The sequence below is a fragment of the Garra rufa genome, chromosome 19 (assembly GCF_049309525.1).
Source record: "Garra rufa chromosome 19, GarRuf1.0, whole genome shotgun sequence".
NCBI lineage: Eukaryota > Metazoa > Chordata > Actinopteri > Cypriniformes > Cyprinidae > Garra > Garra rufa.
The window spans coordinates 26,227,370-26,249,206 of NC_133379.1; the positions used below are offsets into that span (position 1 = coordinate 26,227,370).

General features: G+C 38.1%; 1 protein-coding gene across 1 annotated transcript; it reads right to left on the bottom strand.

Moving 5' to 3' along the window:
- Window positions 1-582: 582 nt before the first annotated feature.
- Window positions 583-20,870, bottom strand: fgf10a (fibroblast growth factor 10a). The gene is made up of 3 exons (XM_073824831.1): window positions 19,880-20,870; window positions 3,796-3,899; window positions 583-1,458 (listed from the first exon to the last, which is right to left on the bottom strand). The coding sequence occupies exons 1-3, from the start codon at window positions 20,184-20,186 to the stop codon at window positions 1,264-1,266; spliced, it is 606 nt and encodes a 201-aa protein (XP_073680932.1). The 5' UTR covers window positions 20,187-20,870; the 3' UTR covers window positions 583-1,263.
- Between the last annotated feature and the right edge of the window lie 967 nt (window positions 20,871-21,837).

Below are 21,837 nucleotides of genomic sequence, written 5' to 3' on the forward strand. Positions count from 1 at the left end.
TACATACACAACACATGCCCTTCACATTGACTCTTTGAAGTGAGCGAGCTAGATGATTGAAAGTTGAAAAGGAGGCAAAAGGGCATTGAGTGTGGATATGGATTTATATGTGGGTTTTGATAACAGCTGAAATATAAACAAAGATGAATGTTTTCAATTCTGAGTCCCAGACTTTTTGGTGCACAAGTGAACTCGGTTTTAAAAGGATCTCTAAGCACAGTGTCCCTTCCTTGATTGATACAAGGACAATATGCATGGCAGTGACCGAAGACTGTGTTTTGAATTCTTGGATGCTTTTGGAAATGAGCTCATAGTTATCACTGGGATTTGTTTTATGAAACAGTGATGTGTGGTTTCAATTATGTAATTTTTATAGTGTAAACAGTGCCTGAGAAAATCACTAAAGCGAATAGTTTTTAAATGTACAAAAAATGTATTAACTTTGCAGTGTGTTCGTTTTACAGATGCATTTAACCTCTGAGAAGTGATTAAAAGAAGAAAAAGAGCTTTTCTCAGCATCATGGACGCGACTTCTGCTGGGTAAGGAGAAATATATTTATTTATTCATGTGTAACCGATAGAATAGCTTTTTAAAAGAGGAGCATAAATGATAAAAAATGTCCATTCCGTGTTTTTTTGCCTTTGTTTTTCTTTAAATATTACATAAAATAAATAATTTATTCCAAAGCAGTCAGGTAAAGAATGGAGATATCAAATACAGTGGCTTTTGCATGTTAATAATGTTAGAGTTCTTAACGCTATGGTGCTAGCTTGACTAAATTCGGATGGTAGGATGCAGGGTCTCCGTCTCGGCCTCTCAGTCTTGCACCTTGAGCAAGTGCTTCCAGTAAGTGTTTGCATAACTTTCAGTCCACTGAGTCACAGAGTTTGAGAGTCTGTTGGAGTGTTTCGTATGAGTTAGTACAGCATAAATAACTGCATCCAAAGGTCACACACACAAATACACACAAGCAATACACTCTGTGAAAGGTCTCCTCAGTTCATTCTGGGAGGTTGCAATGTCCGATTCCTCTCCGTCGGGTTTGGTCCAACCTTTCCTTTGCTAGAAAAGGGTTTGGCATACAAAAATGTCCCATAATTTCCCTGGTGCCAATAACTTAAAAACAAATATGTGACAACAATCGGACTCAGTGAAAAGGAGTTCTCTTAGTTCCTTTACGTTGTGCCTTCTCCAAGCTCTCGAAAAAAAATTCCAAGTCTTTCCTCAGTGCAGTTAAATGTTCCCTTTTGGTGGGGTTGTAGCTACACGATAGGAATGGGGAGAAAGTGTGTGGCTGTGTTTTTTCTTCGGGTCTTTTTGGCTCTCATCGGCTTCCCGTTGGCCATCAAGCCCACGAACATGGGCTTCTTCCTGTTCCTCCACTCTGCCGAGGCGTAGGTGTTGTATCTGTTCTCCTCTATCCGCTCTATCAGCTTGCAGTCAACACCAAAATCTTTCTGAAAGAAGAAGACATAAGTCAGTCACTTCTAGATATCATCTTTGCTATTCTTAATTTTGACATTCTTTTTCATTTTTACACCAGACATATATATCGGTTCTAAATACTGGTTATCAGTCTACTTGATCTGTAATAATCGGTATCGGCATTGTCCCTGAAAAACACATATCGGTCGACTCCTAATAAATATAAATCTATATTTCATATATTTCCTTAATATATACATTTAGGTGTGTGTGTGTGTGTGTGTGTGTGTTTATATATATACATATAAATATACAAAGTACACACACATATATGTGACCCTGGACCACAAAACCGGTCATAAGGGTAATTATTTTAAAACTGAGATATACAAATAATCTGAAACCTGAATATATAAGCTTTCCAGTGGTGTATGGTTTGTTAGGATAGAATAATATTTGGCTGAGATACAACTCTGAGGGTGCAAAAAATTAAAAAGTCTTGATATATTTACAGTAGGAAATTAACAAAATATATTGATGGAACATGATCTTTACTTAACATCCTAATGATTTTTGGTATAAAAGAAAAATCGGTCATTTTGACCCATACAATGTATTTTTGGCTATTGCTACAAACATACCTGTGCTACTTAAGACTGTGGTCCAAGGTCACATATCATGAAAATAAACTTTTATTTTGAATGCTATTAATTGCGATTAATCAATTTGATAGCCCTAAATGTAATGTTGTATTAATATATGTGCCAAGTATTGTTATAATATAATATTACATTAAATATTGACCCATTAAAAAGATCAATCCTTACATATAAATAAGTGCTGTCACACGATTAATTGCATCAATTTTTTTTTGCATTGCATCAAAAAGTTTTTGTTTACATAATATGTGTGCATTGTGTATATTTATTATGTATATATGAATAGACACACATATGTATATATTTAAGGAAAAAATATGTTTAAGTATTTAATATTTCTATATATAAAAATAAATTAAATTAATGTAAATGTAAATATTTTCTAAATTTACACTGTATGTGTGTGTATTTATATATACATAATAAATATACAGTACACAAACAAAAACGTTTATTTTGGATGTGATTAATCGGGATTAATCGTTTGACAGCACTAATGTCAGCACTAAAAAACTTTGTATTTATTGTGGAATGGAATGAACGTATTATATGATAAACTGTGTCCACCACTATCTTCACCTTCATGCATTTTAACAACATATCAATATTGCTGCCACTACTTAAAAAATGCATAAAATTGATATTATATAATATTGCATATTATTTTAAATACAAAATATTGTTATAAATATTATCAATATAATATTGACACATTAAATAATCAATTTGTACAATATCAAATGTTTAATTTTGTATGCATTTTTTCATATTTGTGAAAATTTGTCATCCACAGAATTGTCAAAACACCTCTCAAAATGCAGAAAATTGAACCTGATCCTATTTTTTTTTTATGACAGACAAAAGTTTCGGAGGCAGTGTGTAAACGTGACAACGTGACGTTGTATGTATTTTTTTACACGCAAAAATTTTATACGCGAATTTCAGAGATTCTATACTTAGAAATCACAAAAAAATATTTTTTCGGAATTTTCTGATTTATTTATTTATTTTTAATAAAATAATTGGTAGCATACGTCACTATATTGATATTTCCGCAGTGAGGACAACAGACCCGAGGCATAGGCGACTGCATTTTAGGACTTTCCCCTTCCACTCTGTTGATTTCACTTTTGGGAAAAGCACTGCGCTATTTTTGCCTGTTTCAAGTAACATTTGCCATTCATGAGAGTGGATGAATGAAAGCCGACGGGGCTGGAGAGAACTCGGAACAAAGAGGGAGCAAAGGATTGTATGGCTGGATTGTGAATGGAGGAGAACGCATGCATGGAGCAGTATTGGAGGGGAGACTACAGTGTAAGGAAGAGGGCCTTCTCGGCTTACTTTTTCCAAAGATGACAGAACTCTTTTGCTCAAGCCGACTTTTGCTGGGGGATTATTTACAGGCAATGGAGTGGAACTGTCCTTTAAAACAACCCCGGGCTTTTTAAGTGCCCCGAGACATGAGAAATAGAGCAGGCTCTGTGACATCAAAGCCTCCGAGAGAGACCCGAGGGCTGACGGATCTTTCTGGAAGCTTGTAAAGAGCTGAATTTCTATAAATAGTTTAGAAATGCTGAATGTTGTTTAACAATTCCCGATAAGAAGGACGTCTTCGGTTTGGATGGCGAACACGAAACGTTATCATTATTTGTTGTGGAGTCCAGTCATTAACTATAATTAAAAGAGAAATGAAGAGAAAATGATGCTCACCGCCCCGTAGACCACCCCTTTCTTGTTAATTGCAAGGTAGTAATTGCTTTGAATCCCCTTGATGGCAACGATGCCCACATCCACAGACTTGATTTCGAGTGTACCTACAAGACAAAGGTAAACATGTCATTTACACAACGTCCACATTAAAGCAGTTTTTGGAATTATGTAAATGCTTATTTTACATTATGTCATATGAAACATGTAATTGCATAATGACACAGAGCCTAAAATGATAGAACAGCTAACAAATATCAACATGTAAATAGGTAAAGCCATCTTCTCAAACTTTACCCCCAATCATAACCCTAACGCTAGAGTCAGAAATGCTCCATCTCATGCAGGAGTAGTACTTATCTTCAAAAGTGCTCATTTATGACATGAAAAGTCATATTTTGTTGTCCTTGTTAGAGATCTCAGTGCTGAAAGGCATACTGGCAGAGGTTTGTAGCCATTAGTGATTCAAGTTGTGGTAACCATTACTGTTTTGCCTTTTAAAAGGCAATTATGTAAACCCATAAAGCCATCACGCTTTAGATGGGATTAGTCCCAGACCGAAGCATGTCCTAGTAGCAAACAGGGCTATATGATCCCATGTTGTTTGTGTATGGGGTTAAAAGAGCTTTTGCCTGCAGCTTCTGGCCTTTGACGAACACGAGCAGTTCAGTTTACCTCACTGCTTAAATGAACTCAGTGCTTTTATCTGCAACTATTCAACAAGACATCAAAACCTTAAAACCAATCCTCAAAAGGCAAGCGAGCGGCCTACCGAAGACTGAAAAGACTCCATAATTTACATTTAGGGTAATTAGTGCTGGTCAAGCAGGTTATCCAACACAATCATGCTGGTTGGTTGACCGACAGTAGGAAGTCTTACTGGTCAAGTGGTTTATATCATGAATGTTGACTTGATAATGTAAGACCTTTGGTAACACTTCACAATAAGGTGTCATTTGTTAACATTAGTTCATGTATTAACTAACATGAACAAACAATGAACCGTACATTTTTTAATCGTACAGTATTTGTTAATCTTTGTTAACATTAGTTAATAAAAATAGTCATTCACTGTATGTTCATGTTGGTTCCCAGTGCATTAACTAATGTTAACAAACACAAATTTTGCTCTTTTCATGCATTTGTAAATGTTGAAATGAATCTCAACTAAAAACAATAAATGTTGTAGAAGTATTTTTCATTTTTAGCTCAAGTTAAAGTAGTTAACTAATTAAACCTTATTTGAAAGTTTTAAACTTAAAATCCAAGGACATATTTTACTTGTTACTTTACACTTGTTACTTTTGGATGGTCAGAAAATAAAAAAACACAGAATATATATACATTTTACTTTTCCGTTTTTGGAGACAAATTAATAAACTGTAAAATAATTTACTTTATTCAAGCAAATTTTAGATATTTATTTAAATTGCTTTATTTTAGGCTATTCTATCAGTGTGGTATAATCTATTGCAAACAGCCTAAACCACTGTCATTTTAGTGTTATTTATATAGTAATACATATACATTATACATACCTGTATCTATAGTAATTATTAACATTAAATTTAATTTTTACTTTTCATTTTAGTTTCAGTTTTTAGTCATTTTTGATAAGTGCTTACAATTTTTATTTTATTATTTTTATATTTATTTGTTTTCATTTCAGACATTTTAGTACATTTTAGTTTTGATATAATATTTACATTTTTATTCAGCTTTATTTCAGTAAACCAAAAACATTTGTAATAGTTTCCATTTAAAGTTTTAGTTAACAACAACAACACTGGCCTAAATTATTTTAAGGTGTCCTTGTTACAGTGTAATTACACATTTGTGACCCTGGACGACAATACCAGTCATAATTGTCCTTTTTTTTTTTTAATTGATGTATGGTTTGTTAGGATAGGGCAATATTTGGCCGAGATTCAACTATTTGAACATCTGGAATCTGAAAATCAAAATACAGAGAAAAATGCAGTTAAAGTTCAAAAGTCCAAATGAAGTTCTTAGCAATGCATATTACTAATCAAAAATTAAGTTTTGATATATCTATGGTAGGAAATGTGCAAAATATCTTCATGGAACATGATCTTATTATCCTAATGATTTTTGGCATACAAGAAAAATCAATCATTTTGACCCATACATATATGTATTTTGGCTATTGCTACAAATATACCTGTTCTACTGAAGGTTTTGGTTAAGGTTAGGGTTAGGGTTTGGCTTAGGGTTACATGTAATTATGCCTAATTAATTGTTATTATAATAGCAAGTACATTTAACGTGTAACAAGGACACATTAAAAAAAGTGTTACCAAAAAATCCTGTGACTGTTCGCTTTAAATGTCAGTCAGATGGCCTACTCCAGCAAAAAGTAAACTTACTGCATATCTGCTTTAAGAACTATGTAAAACCCTCTGTGTCTCGGATGGTTTGCAAATGCCTAACATTGACATCAGAGTTTTGTGACGCAGAGGAATTGAATCCACACCTGTGGATCAGGGGCACATGCGCTGCTACAACAGGAGGATTAAGTGGATCTGAAGGCAGTTCCTCCACATGGGCTCAGGTTGCAATCACCAAGTGGAGATGTAAGGAGACCTAGTCTCGTATCCTCTCTCCTCCCTCGCCTCAGGTTCATGAACAAGAGCGACAGAATAAAAGGAGGGGGCTCAGAGATGGGATCACAGAGTTGGTAGGATTAAGGGGGAATAATCCATGATCAAAGAGCAATAGAGTGGACAAAAGCAACGGGACGGCTGCCCAAAATGACACAAGCGCGTATAAATTTTGACCAGAAATCCCGAAACACCTCTCATGCAGGCACACTCATCCCTGTGTGAGTGATATCATGTCATGTGTGCAAACATCATGTCATGTCTACAGTAAATTTGGTGGCTGCTCTTTAAAGCCTGCAATGTCAAAATAAAGCCTGATCGTCTGGCTGAAAGCACCTGTTTGCTTTCAGCTATTTGATGTGGTCCATCAAACCAAAACACGCTGATTTCTTTTTTTTTTCGACTCCCTCACAAGTTCCAGGAGTGTTTCTCTAGTCTGCATTGAAGCTGAAATGCAGGTCCGCAACAAAGGCTGGATTTACAAAACCAAAACATCTCTGAGGCATCTAAGCAACAGGTCTCGCTGCATGCTTTCTTCTTCCACACCATAAACATTTAAGATCTGCCTCTCTTTCATTTCAGATTTCTGCCAAATACCAGTTATTTAATGTGAGATTTGACCTAAAGGAACAGAGAAACTTTTTAAGGCCAGCGTCTGAAGCGCAGTAAGCTCTCAAGCACATATTATCTAATCAACATTTTTAAGACATTAGTACCAAGAACAACAGCTGTGCGTGCAACAAGTCTGTTACGGTTTTATTTGGCTCATTAAAGTGCGTATATGCAGTCATGTAAGAGTTAAACCTTAACAAACCTCTACAGTAGTGGTTCTCAAACTTTATCAGGTGGTGCAGACCACTTTAACATTAACTGCAGACCACCAAAACACCCCAAGTCTGAGAGAAATTACTTGCAGTTCTCTTTAGTTTAAAAAAAATCCTATAACTAATATCTCAGTTCTATCATAACTATCAGAAGATTTTATATAGATGATAAGGTGATGATGGATATGACAATGCTAATGTATTTTGAATAGATCTGCTACACTGCTGAATTGCGGCTGCTGTTGGTTATCGAATATTGCTATTGCCAATACTTACGCCAATACGCTGCTGTGAGTATTTATGCTGCCTTCATGTGCTATCGTAATTATGGTAAATACCAAAATCCGACATCGAAATTGCACATGAACACCCACTCACGTTGTAATTTCCACTGGAAAGCTCGAAATTTTTTATGATACCCGATCTGCCGAGATGGGATAAACTTTGACCTTTCAACATGGCGGACAGCAACGAAACTATACTGAATGATAAGCATTGCATGATGTTAAAATAGGGCTGGGCGATATGGCTGAAAACTATATCACGATATCAGTGTTTCATATCGGTCGATATCGATAATTATTGATATTTTTATGACCCATTTAAAATAAGGACCAGGAGAAAAATATATTACACTCAAGCATTTTTATTTTAAACTTAACCTGCCTCTGATCATAATCCCCTCAGTTATTAAGACAGAAATGTCAACAACCATGGAAAACTCAAATAATTAAAATGTAAACATAAGTCTAAAGTCACAATATACACTTAATTATCTCTTAATCAAACCCCATTCATTGTCGATGAAGTGAATGGTCAAGCTAATGTATGGCCCAGAAGTACGGCTTGACCATAGGTCAGAGGTTGTTGCAAAGTACTTGGCTGATTATATTTTTTCTGCACAGATTGCTGGTTGCCAGTAGCCAACATTACTTCTTTCCCGGTACTTTAGCCTATACTTTGTGTAATAACAAAAATATTTATTTAAGTGAAAAAATAAGTCCAAAACTTTCAACATTTTGAACAATAGGGCCTTACAATCTTTTTTTTTTTTTTTTTTTTTTTCAGAAATTCTTGTTTTAATTTTTCTGATAATCAAATGAAAGCAAAATCACAGATTTATTTTTCAAAATAAAAATAAACGGAGCTTTACTGTTAAAATTAATACATAGAAGAAAAATTATATTCAGTTAAAAAAAGGTTTAATAATAATAGTATTTATTTTTTATCATATATATTGTTTTATGTAAATTATTTAAATGTGAACATATAAACACCTACATTATACTGTACAGTAATACAAGACTAATATTGTTCTGTTACATGTTAAACCGTACTTTTATTTTGACAGGTTGCCGTGAAGTTTCAGTGTGTAATACAGTATGAATGATGCTAGTTTCACTAATGAAACGGTAAAATTGACAAAAAGTGACACTCACAGCAGCTTTGGAGATGTATTTATTGGAGTTTGTCTGTTCATGTGAGATGCAAAGGCCAAAAATTAGCGGGAGCGTCACGTGTGCAGTATGCGTGTAGTGAAAATAAAACGCGTCTCCTCCATTCATACACAGAGGCAAACGGAACATGCAGGATTCTTATTGAAACAGTCTTTTTGCATTTCAGTTTTCACAGACACTAGTCCATATCGCGATCTGAATTAATTAACAGACCAACTTTTGATATATTGGTCCAAAAATCGACGAATTCCGCGGCATTCCGCCCTATAGTAAAGTCCGTTTTTATGAATGGAGTCCGCGATCCGTCTGTGAGTAGACATTGTAAACGCGCGATCATGTAGAGACAGAAATCAAATGCCGTCGTGTAAATAAGATAAATAACATAAGGCTATTTAGTTTGTTTAATACAACAACATGGACCCGTTCTGTAGGAAAGATAACCTTAACTTCTATTGTGATCTGGCGCTATGAACTGAACGTTAAAGGGGGGCTGGGCGGGCCGACGAAGAATACAAAATATCGAACGTTTTATCGAACACATTTTTTATTGATATCGATCTCTTGTCTATCGCGATATATATCGTTATCGTTTTATCGCCCAGCCCTATGTTAAAAGTTCTCTGCTGTTTAGTTGGTTAGTTTGTAGCCCCCATAATGCTGGGGCATAAAGGATTTTAATAACGTTGCTATTTAAAAGTAGTGTTGTCTTTAAAAATACCGTTAAGAGAAGATACTAGCTTGTCGTGGCTCGCCTCCAGTAGGGTGCTGTGCGGTACAGTGTTCTGAAGGAGGCAATTTTCTCATGTTATTTTATTTGGTCTGTTTTACCAAAGTAGCATGTGAGGACAAATTCCGAGTCCGCCATGTTTCTCTTCACTACGACAACAAAAGCACCTGAACACGACACACTGGTAATTTCCACTTCACAAGTGGAAAGCATCATCTTTCCCATATCACATGAAGGCAGCATCTAGACAGGTGGAGCTGGGGAGGTGGAAGGTTTCAGAGGAACTCTGAAAGTGCGCTGTGAAATGCTCTAGTGAATGCTAACCTGCCAAATGTAAAAAGCATTTAAATGTAAAGCAGCAAGCTCGTTGGCTGCATATGCAATATGAACCAATCAACTTGCACCAAGTAGTTTAATGTTGTGAATATCATCAGTTTGCATTAATGACCCATCAGCCTGCGCCATCTAGAGTTTAATGACAGAACTTGGCACTTACTGAATAATAGTAATTATCAAAATCAGAAGCCACAACAAAACAAAATATTTTTCATGATTTTTAAGATTTAAATAATGCTTAATTTATTTTTGTAATTTGCCAAAGCAACATTTCTAACTTTCACCAAAGCTTTTAATCTAATAATTATATTTTATTGGATTTCAACTTTTTAAAATATCTATTATTTATATTTTGTTTGGATTTAGTTGTATTTTTTATTATAAACTTTATTTTAAAAAATTATATTTTAAAAATCCTTTAAAAATATCAATTTGTAATAAAGGGCTTCTGCTAATAAGATAATGTACATACCCTAGCAAAAAATAAATATACTAAAATGTATTTAAAATACATTTATTTCATGCAAGTATACTACAAATACATGTACAAATGATGTACTTAATAAAAAATAACCTGCAATTGTACGTTTAGTATATTAAACTGGTATATTTAAAATTGGAACAACAAATTTTATACTTAATGCACTTTAATTGTGCAGAAGTCCAACAAAAGATATACTGAAGTATATTTAATTGTGCTAAAGTGGAACTCTTGGAGGTATATTCTAGTACACTTTAAATATTTTGCATTTAAAGACCGAATTTATTTGAAAGAGCCCAGAATTCTCAACAATAGTGACATTTTATGCTTAATAATAAGAAATGTGCATTGTGCACAAGTAGTACTCCAAATAATTACTTGGACTATACTTGGTATTAAAATAATAATAATTTTAAATCTATTACATTTTACTAGAGTAGTTAAAAGCTATTTAATTTACTGTATTTGTATTCTTTATTTATTATTTTATATCAGCCAATTCTATTATTATTTTTACATTTTTTAATGTATTATTATTTTTTTATTTATCATCAGCCAGAAAGACTAGCTGGCCACTTGGAATCTCTCAAGGAGCAAAGTTTGAGAGCCGCTGCTCTACAGACAGCAAAGTCTTGACTCATAAGAGCGTGATTACTTTTAAACAGTTTTCCTGGCAGACCCAATGTTTTGTTACATCTATATCATGGCGCTCCAGTATTCTGACAAACACGATTTCACTGCCTGCATTATTCAAAGCACTAGCCGAGGCATTCTCTCAAAAAAAAGCAAGAGAATTTTCTTTTTCTTTTTTTGTGGTGCAACCTAATCCTCCAAGTATTCTTGTTTTACTCCCCATTCGGGCTCGGATTACAAAGACTTAAAAGCCTCGGCGTTTTAACAAGCCCGGCCCCACCTTACTCATTCCTTGCCTGTGAGCGGCCATGTGTCTGTGACATTACACTGCCCATGGCCCAACGGTGGTCCAGAGAGTCCCACCCGTAGCCTAGCGTGATCTTCCCTCAATAGACTTGGCTCTTGCCCCAGGCTCTGTAGGTGGCCGCCCCCCTTCCCTCTTAACAGTGTTCAATGTTTTCTTGGCAGGGTGACAGAACTCAGGTTATCGCATCTTGTGGTAATTACAAAAAAAACCCTGCAGCCTCGTATTTGTAGCCTCGTGCAACCTGCATCACAACCAAAGCCTGCGAGAGAGTGAAAGAGACCCCCATCCACTTCAAACACGTTTGAAAACAACAATTTTTATCTAGCTGCGTTCAGATTGGATCATTTCCAGACGTCAAAATAATAATCTGACTTGCACTCGGGAACCCTCAACTACTTGTCAGCTCTCCACAGCGCTGCAAAGACCGAGTAAGTCAAGTCATATATTACACCAGGGTGCATAATTGTCCTGGGAACCTCGGACCGCCACGCCTCTGACACCACGTCTTTTCAATTAGCCCCCCGCCTATGGGACCATAAAGGGAAAAGGGTCCCCATTAAAAGGCATCTTTGCAGCTGACCCGTCGTTGGCTTCTGATGACAGTGACTTGGACCTTTGATCTGGACTCTGCGGGCCCCTGGCTCCTGGGCTCAGGGAGATAAGTGGACGGGTCTGGGGGGCCCGTCTCATTATCCCGCTCTCCTGGTTCTGCTGAAATACACTTTTCTTTCCAGCACAAATATCTAAACATTCTTAAATCGGGATACTTTTACTTGACAGGCAAAATGACTTTAGGGTATTAAGTGTTGTTTTTATGAAAAATTGACAAAATTAACTGAGTTTATATTTAAGCCAGTGGGGTCGGAAAAACAAACTTAATTCAAAGGGAAAACAAGTTTATTTTTCTTAGCCCATTTGCAGAGATTCCTGTTTTAAAGGAATAGTTCATCCAAAAATGAAAATTCTGTGATGGATTGCTTACTCTCATGTTGCTCCAAAACCATTAAATCTTTGTTCATCTTCAGAACACAAATTAAGATATTTTCAATGAAATCCAACAACCCTCCACAGACACCAAGAGTCCTTCCACATTCAAGGTCTAGAAACATTGATAGTCCATGTGACATCAGTGGTTCAACTGTAATTTTATGAAGCTAAGAGACTACTTTTTGTGCGCAAAAATAACTTTATTCAACTTTTTCTTCTCTACCTGGACATCAAAAATGTCTTAATTTGTGTTCCAAAGATGAACAAAGGTCTTACGGGTTTGGAGCGACATTAGGGTGAGTACTTAATGACAGAATTTTCATTTTTGTGTGAACTACTGTACAGTAGTCAACATTGAAGTGGATCAAAACCTTTCATCAAAGTTGTCCTAAAACCAAAACAATACCTATTCTTGTTTTAGGACAGCTTTGATTAACTTTATTGTTTTTCTTCAAATGTTGACTACTGTAGTCCTTTAAGCATAAAATACCTTCATTTCGATACAAGTCTTGTATTGTCTGATGTTTGGATATTACGGAAAAACAAGACAAAAATACGCAGTATGAAAATACTTTTGGATGAACTCAGACTAGAAGGACTGTGAAAGTGTTTGCATGCAGCCCTTTTGAAGATTTTATCACCTCTACTCATTGTTCGCTGGATCATATGGAAAAAATGCAATGTTTTTCATGCTAATAGCTACAGAACAAATCAGTTGATGATAAACTGATGTTCTTGATCATGTCTGTCATGTTAAAAACAAAATCCAAAGAGATTTCGTTATTAAATCAGCCTTTCAGAAGTGCACAAGACGGTTTACAGAAAGCATATGTGGACTCTGTAGACAGGCTCAGAATAACAGCTATACTTTTTCAGAGCTGTGTTAAAAGCTTTGTGACGAATGATGATTTTTCTTAAACAATTTTGTTCATTTTTTCAGCACCTCGTAAACGGTCTTTCATTGCTGATTTTCCTACTGAAACTTTCTAATAGAGCACAATGCAAACTCACTGGTAGAGAGTTACGTAATCCGTTCACCTTCACATCCACTATTTTATCTTCTAAGATCTCATAGTAACTCCATTGCACATCTGCCTCTAAATATCTGTCTTTAGGGCCCAAGATTCTTTGCCAAAACATAATGACCTGCCTGTTAAGTCAAGCACACACTACAAGAGTGAAGTCAAATGTTGTGTTTTGGTTTATAATTGTAACAAAGTTTGCAACAGTGCACACAAGAAACAGTAACTCTTTAAGTGCGCGCATGCAGTCTTCAGTCTTGTAGCGTGTGTCTCAGCCTAAAGAAAAACATTGGATTGTGAAGTGTTTAAAAGGAACACATGATTTAAGGCCCTACGGATGATGTGTATTTGAATACATGATAACATTACGGTTCTCAGGGGCATATGGTTCAAATGTGCATGTCTTAGTCTAAGCTTAAAACACAAGAACCAACTCTATTTCATGTTACGTAATGCGTCCTCGGACAGTACTGAAAACAGTAGTGCTGTTCTCCCGCTATAAATCTGCTAAAATGTGACTCATTGAAATAGCACATAAAGAAGAGAAAGTCAGAAAATGAGTACAACTCTTCTTTCTCTTTTTCATGGTAGTCTCCATACTTAGAGCCCCTATATAATGGGTTGTTTAAGATTCATTTAAGAGAGAAATGGTATGCTAATTTTTGAGAAATGCTATTTTTGAAATTTTTAGATCATTAGTCTTTAAAGCTTGGTAAATATTGCTCACAGACACTAAGATTTACTTTAAAATTCACCTGATTGCTCACTAAAAACTCCAACAGATAATGTTTTCATGCCAATTTAAGTCTTATTTTCATATAACAAAGTGGTTATATCTAAATGTGTGAGTTGTTTACTTTCTTTTTTAATTTAATCTTCCCATTAACACTATTATATTGTTCATTCAGACTGATTCGCAAACGTAGAACGCACATGAAGACAAGAAGCGGGATTTACGCATTAACCAATCACAGCCAAACATAACCAGTCATATCCAATCATATTGCCTTCTCTTATGTGACTTTCCACCATTTCCTTTTCAATTACCCTCCACCAAACTCACTGCACACTTTAGGGGGTCTGTTTAAACTCAATGGGCTCAGGGGAGGCAAGAGCAACTGTTGGTGACGCTGTTGGACAATGTTTCAGAAAAACGACTGATGTTATTTACTTTGCAATATTGGCGTTGTTTTATTTTTGTACTATGAATTTGTTTCTCATCCAGTATTTTGAGGAGACTCTCTTGCCGCCATGGAGGAAACGCCCCGATAGTGTTTCAGAGCAGAAAAAAATGTTTTTGGAACAACATGAGGGTAAACGCTGACAGAATTTTCATTTTTGGATGAATTATCCTCCCTTAACTCCTTTTCACATATTTCATGTTATTCCAGACCATCAGAGCATGTTAAGTATCACGTTTTTGTTTGACTAACTGCCCAGGCATTTGTTAACCATCCTGCACACTGTCAGAGGTCTGAAGATTTTGTGCTCAGCTAATTTTTGATGACAGACAGATTTGTTCAATGTTTGCATTGCTCGGCCAATGAAACCGCTGAATCACTTTGAGCGCTCACAAGCACATGCAACCATGCATGCACCATCCACAAACACACACATAACCAAAGACCCAGAAAACCTTCTGTGGCAGCGAACAGATTCCAACCTTCTCCTAAATGTCAGAGCAGACACCCATCTTAATGGGAACCAATGCAAGACCACTCAAACTTCCAGCTCACTTCTTTGACAGGCCAGATGCATCTCTGCTCACACTGGTCCTCATCTCTCTTCAGTACTTTGATGCGCCAACCGCCGCCATCTGTTTAAGCACACATCGCTTAGGAATTCCCCTTAGAGCTTGTGAGAAGATGTGTTTGAGAAAAGCTCTCTAACCCCATGCTCTCATTTGTCACTTTAGCAAATCAAACACTTAACAGATTCATAGAAAACTGAAAGACCTTGCAAAGTCATTTCCTCAATCTGTCCTGTTTAATGGCTTAGATATCAGAGTTATTAAAACTAAACGCCCTGTACCCTGGCTTAAAACTTGTTACTTCTCAATCTTACTCCGTAAACTGCTCAATGATCAGGAAATGTCACCTCAGAGCTTAGTTTCCTGAAAAACAATTGTTGTGTCATTGGTTTGTGGGCAAGTGTGCTTTTAGTCACCGTCTGTTGGCAATCAGACAGACCACAGCATAAAAAGAGACAGTGCTGTTTCTCCCCAGAACATCCCATGGCACAAATGGTGCTCTGCTTTAGGTAATGGGGTCAGAGGTTAGGCATACATCTGGTCTTCCACTCCTCCAAGTTGAACTTTCAGCAGGGAAAAAATGGATGTGTTAACTAGATGAAGATGTCGAGCTGCTACTACAGAATTTACACGTGTTGTGGGTTTAACAGTCTCAAGTGTACTTTCACATCATTTTGAAAACATGGACCTTTACCTCAGTTTACATGTTCACATTATGAAATACAAATTATGGCATGAATTTTTGAAATCATACTCCTTTAGGCACGAAGTGCTTTCACAATACGTACAGTATAACTAATATATAACATAACCATTTAAAAGTTGGTGTCTGGAAGATGTTTCTTATCTTCTCACCAAAGCTGAATTTGTTTAATCAAAAACATTTTAAAATGTAATTTATTCCTGTGATGCACAGCTGAATTTTTAGCAGCCATTACTCCAGTCTTCAGCGTCACATGATTCCTCAGAAATCTTTCTAACACACTGATTTATTCAATAACAAATTTGAAAACTCTTGCGCTCCTCAATATTTTGAGGAAACCATTTTTTCCAGGATACTTTGAAAAATAGAACGTTAATAAGAAGACTGTTTATCCAAAATAGAGTTCTCTTGTAACATTGTAAACGTCTAGGTAAAAGACGAATAAAAGTATTAAAATCTTACTGACCCCAAACAGAAACAATGGACAGCTTTTAAGTAAACATGTCAAAGCTATCAGCATGTCGCATTTTTGAGGGCTGTTTATCTTGTAGTGATCCTTAAAATGTTTTGTAAAAAACAGCTCTGTTATTTATGAATCAGAAAGGAGAAAGTCTATGAGGACGTCAAGGTCAAAGCGAATGAAACACTGACACTAACCTTTTGCAAATCAGCTCAATCCTCATAAGTCATTTTTATTACTTGTGTGGTTGGGATTTCCCACGGGAGCTATAAACGGGCACTGTAACCACAAGAAGCACACACACGCACACACTTCTGAAGAGTGCCATCCATGTGGCCAGGGCTGGCAACATGTCATTTAAATTCACACATTGCACATGTTCATTCACACCAGTGAGTCATTGTACAGCTATATTTAAGCTGTAAAGCACGAGGTTATTGAATAAACTGACGTTATGATGAACATGCAGTCATTTAGATGATAAATCTGTGATCAAATATCATATGAAAATTATCACTAGGGCTGCTCAATTAATCATTGTGTCAATAGATTTTTTTGTCTTAATCATGCCCTGCTAACTAGAGCCAGTTGACTGTTTTCCATTCTGTCCCAGCAGACATGCTGAGAGTTGCTTGCATTTATCTTGTTATTGTTTCTGATGAAAGATTTAATGTCACACCAGGCCAGTAAAGTCATAACAACAATGCAGCGCAACGCTGCCCAGCAGGCCGTGTCCTTCCATGCTAGTTTTCTGAGAAACACTTGACAGAATAGGTTTATTCATCTTTCTTTCTCATTAAAATGACAAAACAACTTTTACATAAGGTAAACCGACAGAAGCTGATGGAGCGCAAGAGGAAAGACAAGTTATGAACATTAACATTCATTCAACAAACAAATCTCTTCATCCAGCAAGGGTTTGTTTGTTATATGCTTGATAAGGTCTAGCCTAACGCACACAAAGAAACTCAACACCTGAAATAAACCGAGCAATTTATATTCTCTCATGAAGAGAAACAGCCCTCGAGTGACCGAAAGCTAATAGGGTTTGGCCTGGAAACACCTCATTAGACCAGCAATAATCTGTATTCTTAATTGAGCCCTATTAGATTAAACTGACCCCAAATGGAGTGAGAGATGTATAATGACCACTGGCCTGACCCTTGTTTGATCTGCTGCCCAAGAGCTGACATGATGATTGGAAAGACCCCTGCACTTTAGACCTTACGATTCAACCAGTAGTTGAACTCTGATCGGACAAATCCCCTCAATCAAAGCTGTCAAAGACTAATGATCCTCATTAACAATTTCCTCTGGCCATGGCAACACCGCTGAACTAGAGGTTTTGCGCTCGTGTCGATATTGACATTTTCATCAGCGCAAAACAATTGCGCTTGATCAAAACAGGAAAAGAAAGATTGAAATCGGGCCGGTCCGTGTGAGAGCCTTTGCGTCACAGTGAGCTTGTTGTTAGGCTCGCTCAATACACCGAGGACAGCTCCGGGTTCCAGCACGGGGTGCCGTTTCCAAAAATGTCTTGGGGGAGACACAATGTGACAAAAGTGATACTGAGCTGATGGATTCTGAAAGGAAATCAAACAATATGGGTGGGATAGGATTTCAAGCTGCACATAGACAGCTCTTTTGTAGACTTGAAAACTAAAGAAGGCTGGACTTGAGAACTCAAACATGGACAAAGAGACTCTCTGACTGGGGAGTTTGAATCTGGGAAATGTAACAATCTATCATACTTAGGCTCTCTGCAAATATTTTTCCACATCGAATATGCAAAACAAATATTGGCACTCTCATAAAATACGGGCTTTTGATTTACGGCGAGTGTTTATGGAGGTGTAAATGTACATTTTGCATCAAGATGTGACATTTTATATGTGCGTTGCTGGTAAATAGGCTATATTAATGTCTCATTAAAACTTTGGTAAACAAAATACGTCACTTGCTTTTTTTAAAGTAGAAGAACAGGAAAAACTTTGTGACTATTAATTTCAGCATAATGCAAACTGTGCTCCTCATAAACATTAAACGTGGAAGTAAAACTATATTTTTAAAAATTGAGTTTGACAGGCACAGCCTGTTGATAAAATTCAGCTCTATTCAAGCACCGGGCTTTCAAACACAAAGATAATTGTCAACATGACGTCAGTCTATATACAATAACAAGCCGTGCTGTTCATGGGAATATTCTTTTTGTTAACTCGAGAGAAATATTATACCGCAAAGGGACTGGTTCCTTTTAAAATGCCAGTGGCTCCAACTGGAGTAAAATCATTTGAGGATGTTTTGATGTTTCAAGTGCATGATGATACAAAACATAGCAAGCCACTCATTTCTTCCCTTTTTACGGGCATTTGCGGCAACAACAATGGTCTCTGATTACAGAATAAATCAAGCAAACACGGCTGTCGTAAACGCCGCACACTAACATTTTACCGTGGTGCCTGTTTTAAAGTGAGGGACGCAGGGAGCACTGCTGCTACCTTGTGGGCACCGGAGGCCCTTCGAATTCAATTATAGTGCCCGCAAAAGAGTGCAGGGAAAGCGGAGGGATGGCAGAGGTCCAATCTGTTTTGGAGAAATGATCCATTCACCAACAAGTGGTTCCCCTTTGCTATGCCTCCCGCAGACATTCCAGGCCATATCCACATATATCAGCACTGAAACAAGAAGTGAATCCCCACTGAAACTCAATGCATCTGGCCGGAACATTATTACCAGTATGCTTCATGCCTAAGGGTCATTGTGGGAGCTAACAAGGAAAGTGCAATTTTCACATGTGGTGGGAAGCTTTTAACAAGTACAAATATCACTGGCGTAGGGATAAGTACAAAAAACATAGCATGGTAGATTAATTAATAGATGTATTTATTCTCCCCCAAACATGCATTAATAAATATAATTATGTAAACGTCTACAACACTCGACCTAACAGTGTCCAGCCTTCTGGACAAACTCTTTGATGGTAGTTGAAAGCTTTCCAAAACTCTTCAAGGCTGGAGGCTGGTCTTGGATTTATTAAGAGACTTTCTGTGCAACACATTTAAGAGGCAGTTCGGCTAATTGAAATACCCACAGCCATGTCTTGCGGAGTTCCAGCACACCCTTGTCTAAAAAAGCCAAGCAGCACGCACATGGGACCCATATGTCAAAGCCTTTTTTATTAGCGGCAATGTGTGTGCAACCTACTAACGAAAAAGTGCAGAGGGAGATTTCGGAGTGTGGTGGCCAGGTGCTCCCAGCTCCTCGCCGGGTGTCTGAACATGCCACGAACTGCAAATTGCAATTCTTCTGATTATTTAAAGATTATTTATGAATGAATGTAATCACACTTTCAAGAGAATAAAAGAACTACCTGACATGTGCTTTCAATTAATAAAGTATTGAAAGTAAGCAGCGACAAGGGAGCTACGGCAGCAGTAATAAAGATAACTGATGTACTGCATGATGTTCGGGAGTAGCTTCCAACAGTTTGCGCATTTTACAGAAAGAAAAGGCTCCCCTGGTAATTTCAAATTGGTTCCAGGAAACCTGCTACGAATAAATCTACACTTTGAAACCTAAGGACCAACATTAGAGAGGACTACGTCTCAGCAACGCAAGTCCACGCACAGCAGCTCGCGCCTACCAGCATCAGGTAAGGTTTATATTATCTGCTGGATGTTTGACTGCGAAATCAAAGGAGGCAGGAAATAAGCAGTGCCATTTCTTCTATGGGACCCACATGTGAAAAGAAAAAGGGGAGGAAAACGAGCGTTACTCACTGTACGGATCGTCCTTGCTTTTGGTGCCGTTGACTTTTCCGTTCTTATCGATCCTGAGAAAGAACTTCTGGTAGGAGAAGAGTTTCCTCTTGCGCACGTCCCCCGTGAGGTGGTTGTAGCTGCGCACATGCCGCCCCACCACGGCAGACGACGAGGAGTTGGCGCCCCTCGGGGCACGTACGGCCCTGTGGGTGTCATGGCAGGCCACAGGCAGAGCCGAACACAGGAGCAGGAGCAGCAGCGGCAGGGAAAGGCAGGACAGGCGGAACCAGGCTGAGGCACCCTTAGTCACTTTCCATTTGCACATTGTCCTGGAGCTCGGAAGACTGGGAAGAGCCTCACAGAAAGGTACATGCTGAAGAGCTGGCCGGGAGAAAGGGCGATACCAGGAGGTGAAGCCCAGCGAAGCGTCCGTGGCGGTGGCGTCTGCTTGCGCTGCTCAGACTGGATCCGGTTCCTCTCGTGTCCAGAAGGAATGTGTCAACATCCATAACTCAAAACACCTCCGTGGGGAACTGCTTCACCTCCTCCTGCTCTCCCACGTACAATCCACTGAAGAACCCCTCTTGGACCAGGGGGAAAACAAGGACGACGAGAGGCAAGGAGAAAATGTTCTGGAGAAGAATGACAAAACGACCCGAATGCAACAGGCCAGCGAATCTGTTCCTGATGAAACGAGAGGAATCCACAGTAGGAAAAAAAAGTGTAATCCCTGCTGTGTCCAGCTCTCTCGCTCTCTCTCAATGTCCCTCTGATTAAGAGTGGCTTTCCTTTCTGCTCACCACTGAAGTGCTGAGAGGATCCTGAGGTGGAGCAGACTGAGCTCTGACACTCCTCTCACCTTATTTATTTGGTTCAGGGCCCCAGATGTAATCTCTTTAGCTAATAGACTATGAAAAAGCAGTCAGCTTTGAAGATCCGCGTGTGCGCGTGCATGTTTTGCTTGCATGTGTGCACGTCAGAATGAGAGGCGACGAGGGGCATTTTTCCTCGCCCCTCTCCTATCTGTCTCACTCTGTTTCTCCCAATTGCCTCACCCACTCTCAGTGTCTCCCTCTCTCTCACTGCCCCTCCCACCCCGTTCCCTCCCATCTGGGCTGGGAGCCCCATGCGTCGGCCCGTACAGGTCTCCTCCGGCTAACCGCTACACCCCCCCCTCCCACCCCATGGCATGTGAGTCTTATCAGAGACACCTGGAGCTGATTGCCGCTTTTCTCCTCATTTACCGCCATCCTCATCAGTCTTCTGTCCTACAGTAGGAACAACAAGACTCGGATGTACCTGAACTGTTTGTACCTTGAATACACACTCAGAATAAGTTTATAGCAGCATCTCAGCCATTAAACTACATTCCATGGGCATTTACGATAACAAAATGAGACATCAGTGCTGTCGTGGGACAGAGCTCACCCTGAAAACAATCTTTATCTCGAGTCTGGTTTGTGTGTTGTTTAATTTCCTTTTCATATTGTCCAACAGAATCCGTATCTCCGCTTGTTCTACATCCCTCTCTGTTTTTCCAGGGTGGAAAAACTGAGCCAAATTCAACTTGTGCCAAGTAAATATCATTCATATCATATTTGGGCACATCTTCAGTCCTAAATTCCAACCTGTAATGCAGCCGAGAGCCAAGTCAGTTAGTGCTTTAACTAAACAAGGTGTGAGAAGCACATTTCTGGAATTACATGACTGCTTTCTGGATATTTCTATGAGGGGGTGTCCTGAAGGGAAAAAGTTTATTTATTGAAATTCTCAGGTCAGGTTGCATAACCATTTCACGTTCATGACAGGCTTACCTTAGGTCAAAAGAGCGGTTGGAGTTGTGCAGAAGAGGAAGTCGAACACTAACCGGGGGAGACGTTTACTCATTACGGGTGGGGGGAAGGGCTGCAAAAGAAGAGGGAAAAGAAACATGTGTTACTGTGCCCAGGGCATTTCATTCATTCATAAAACAATAT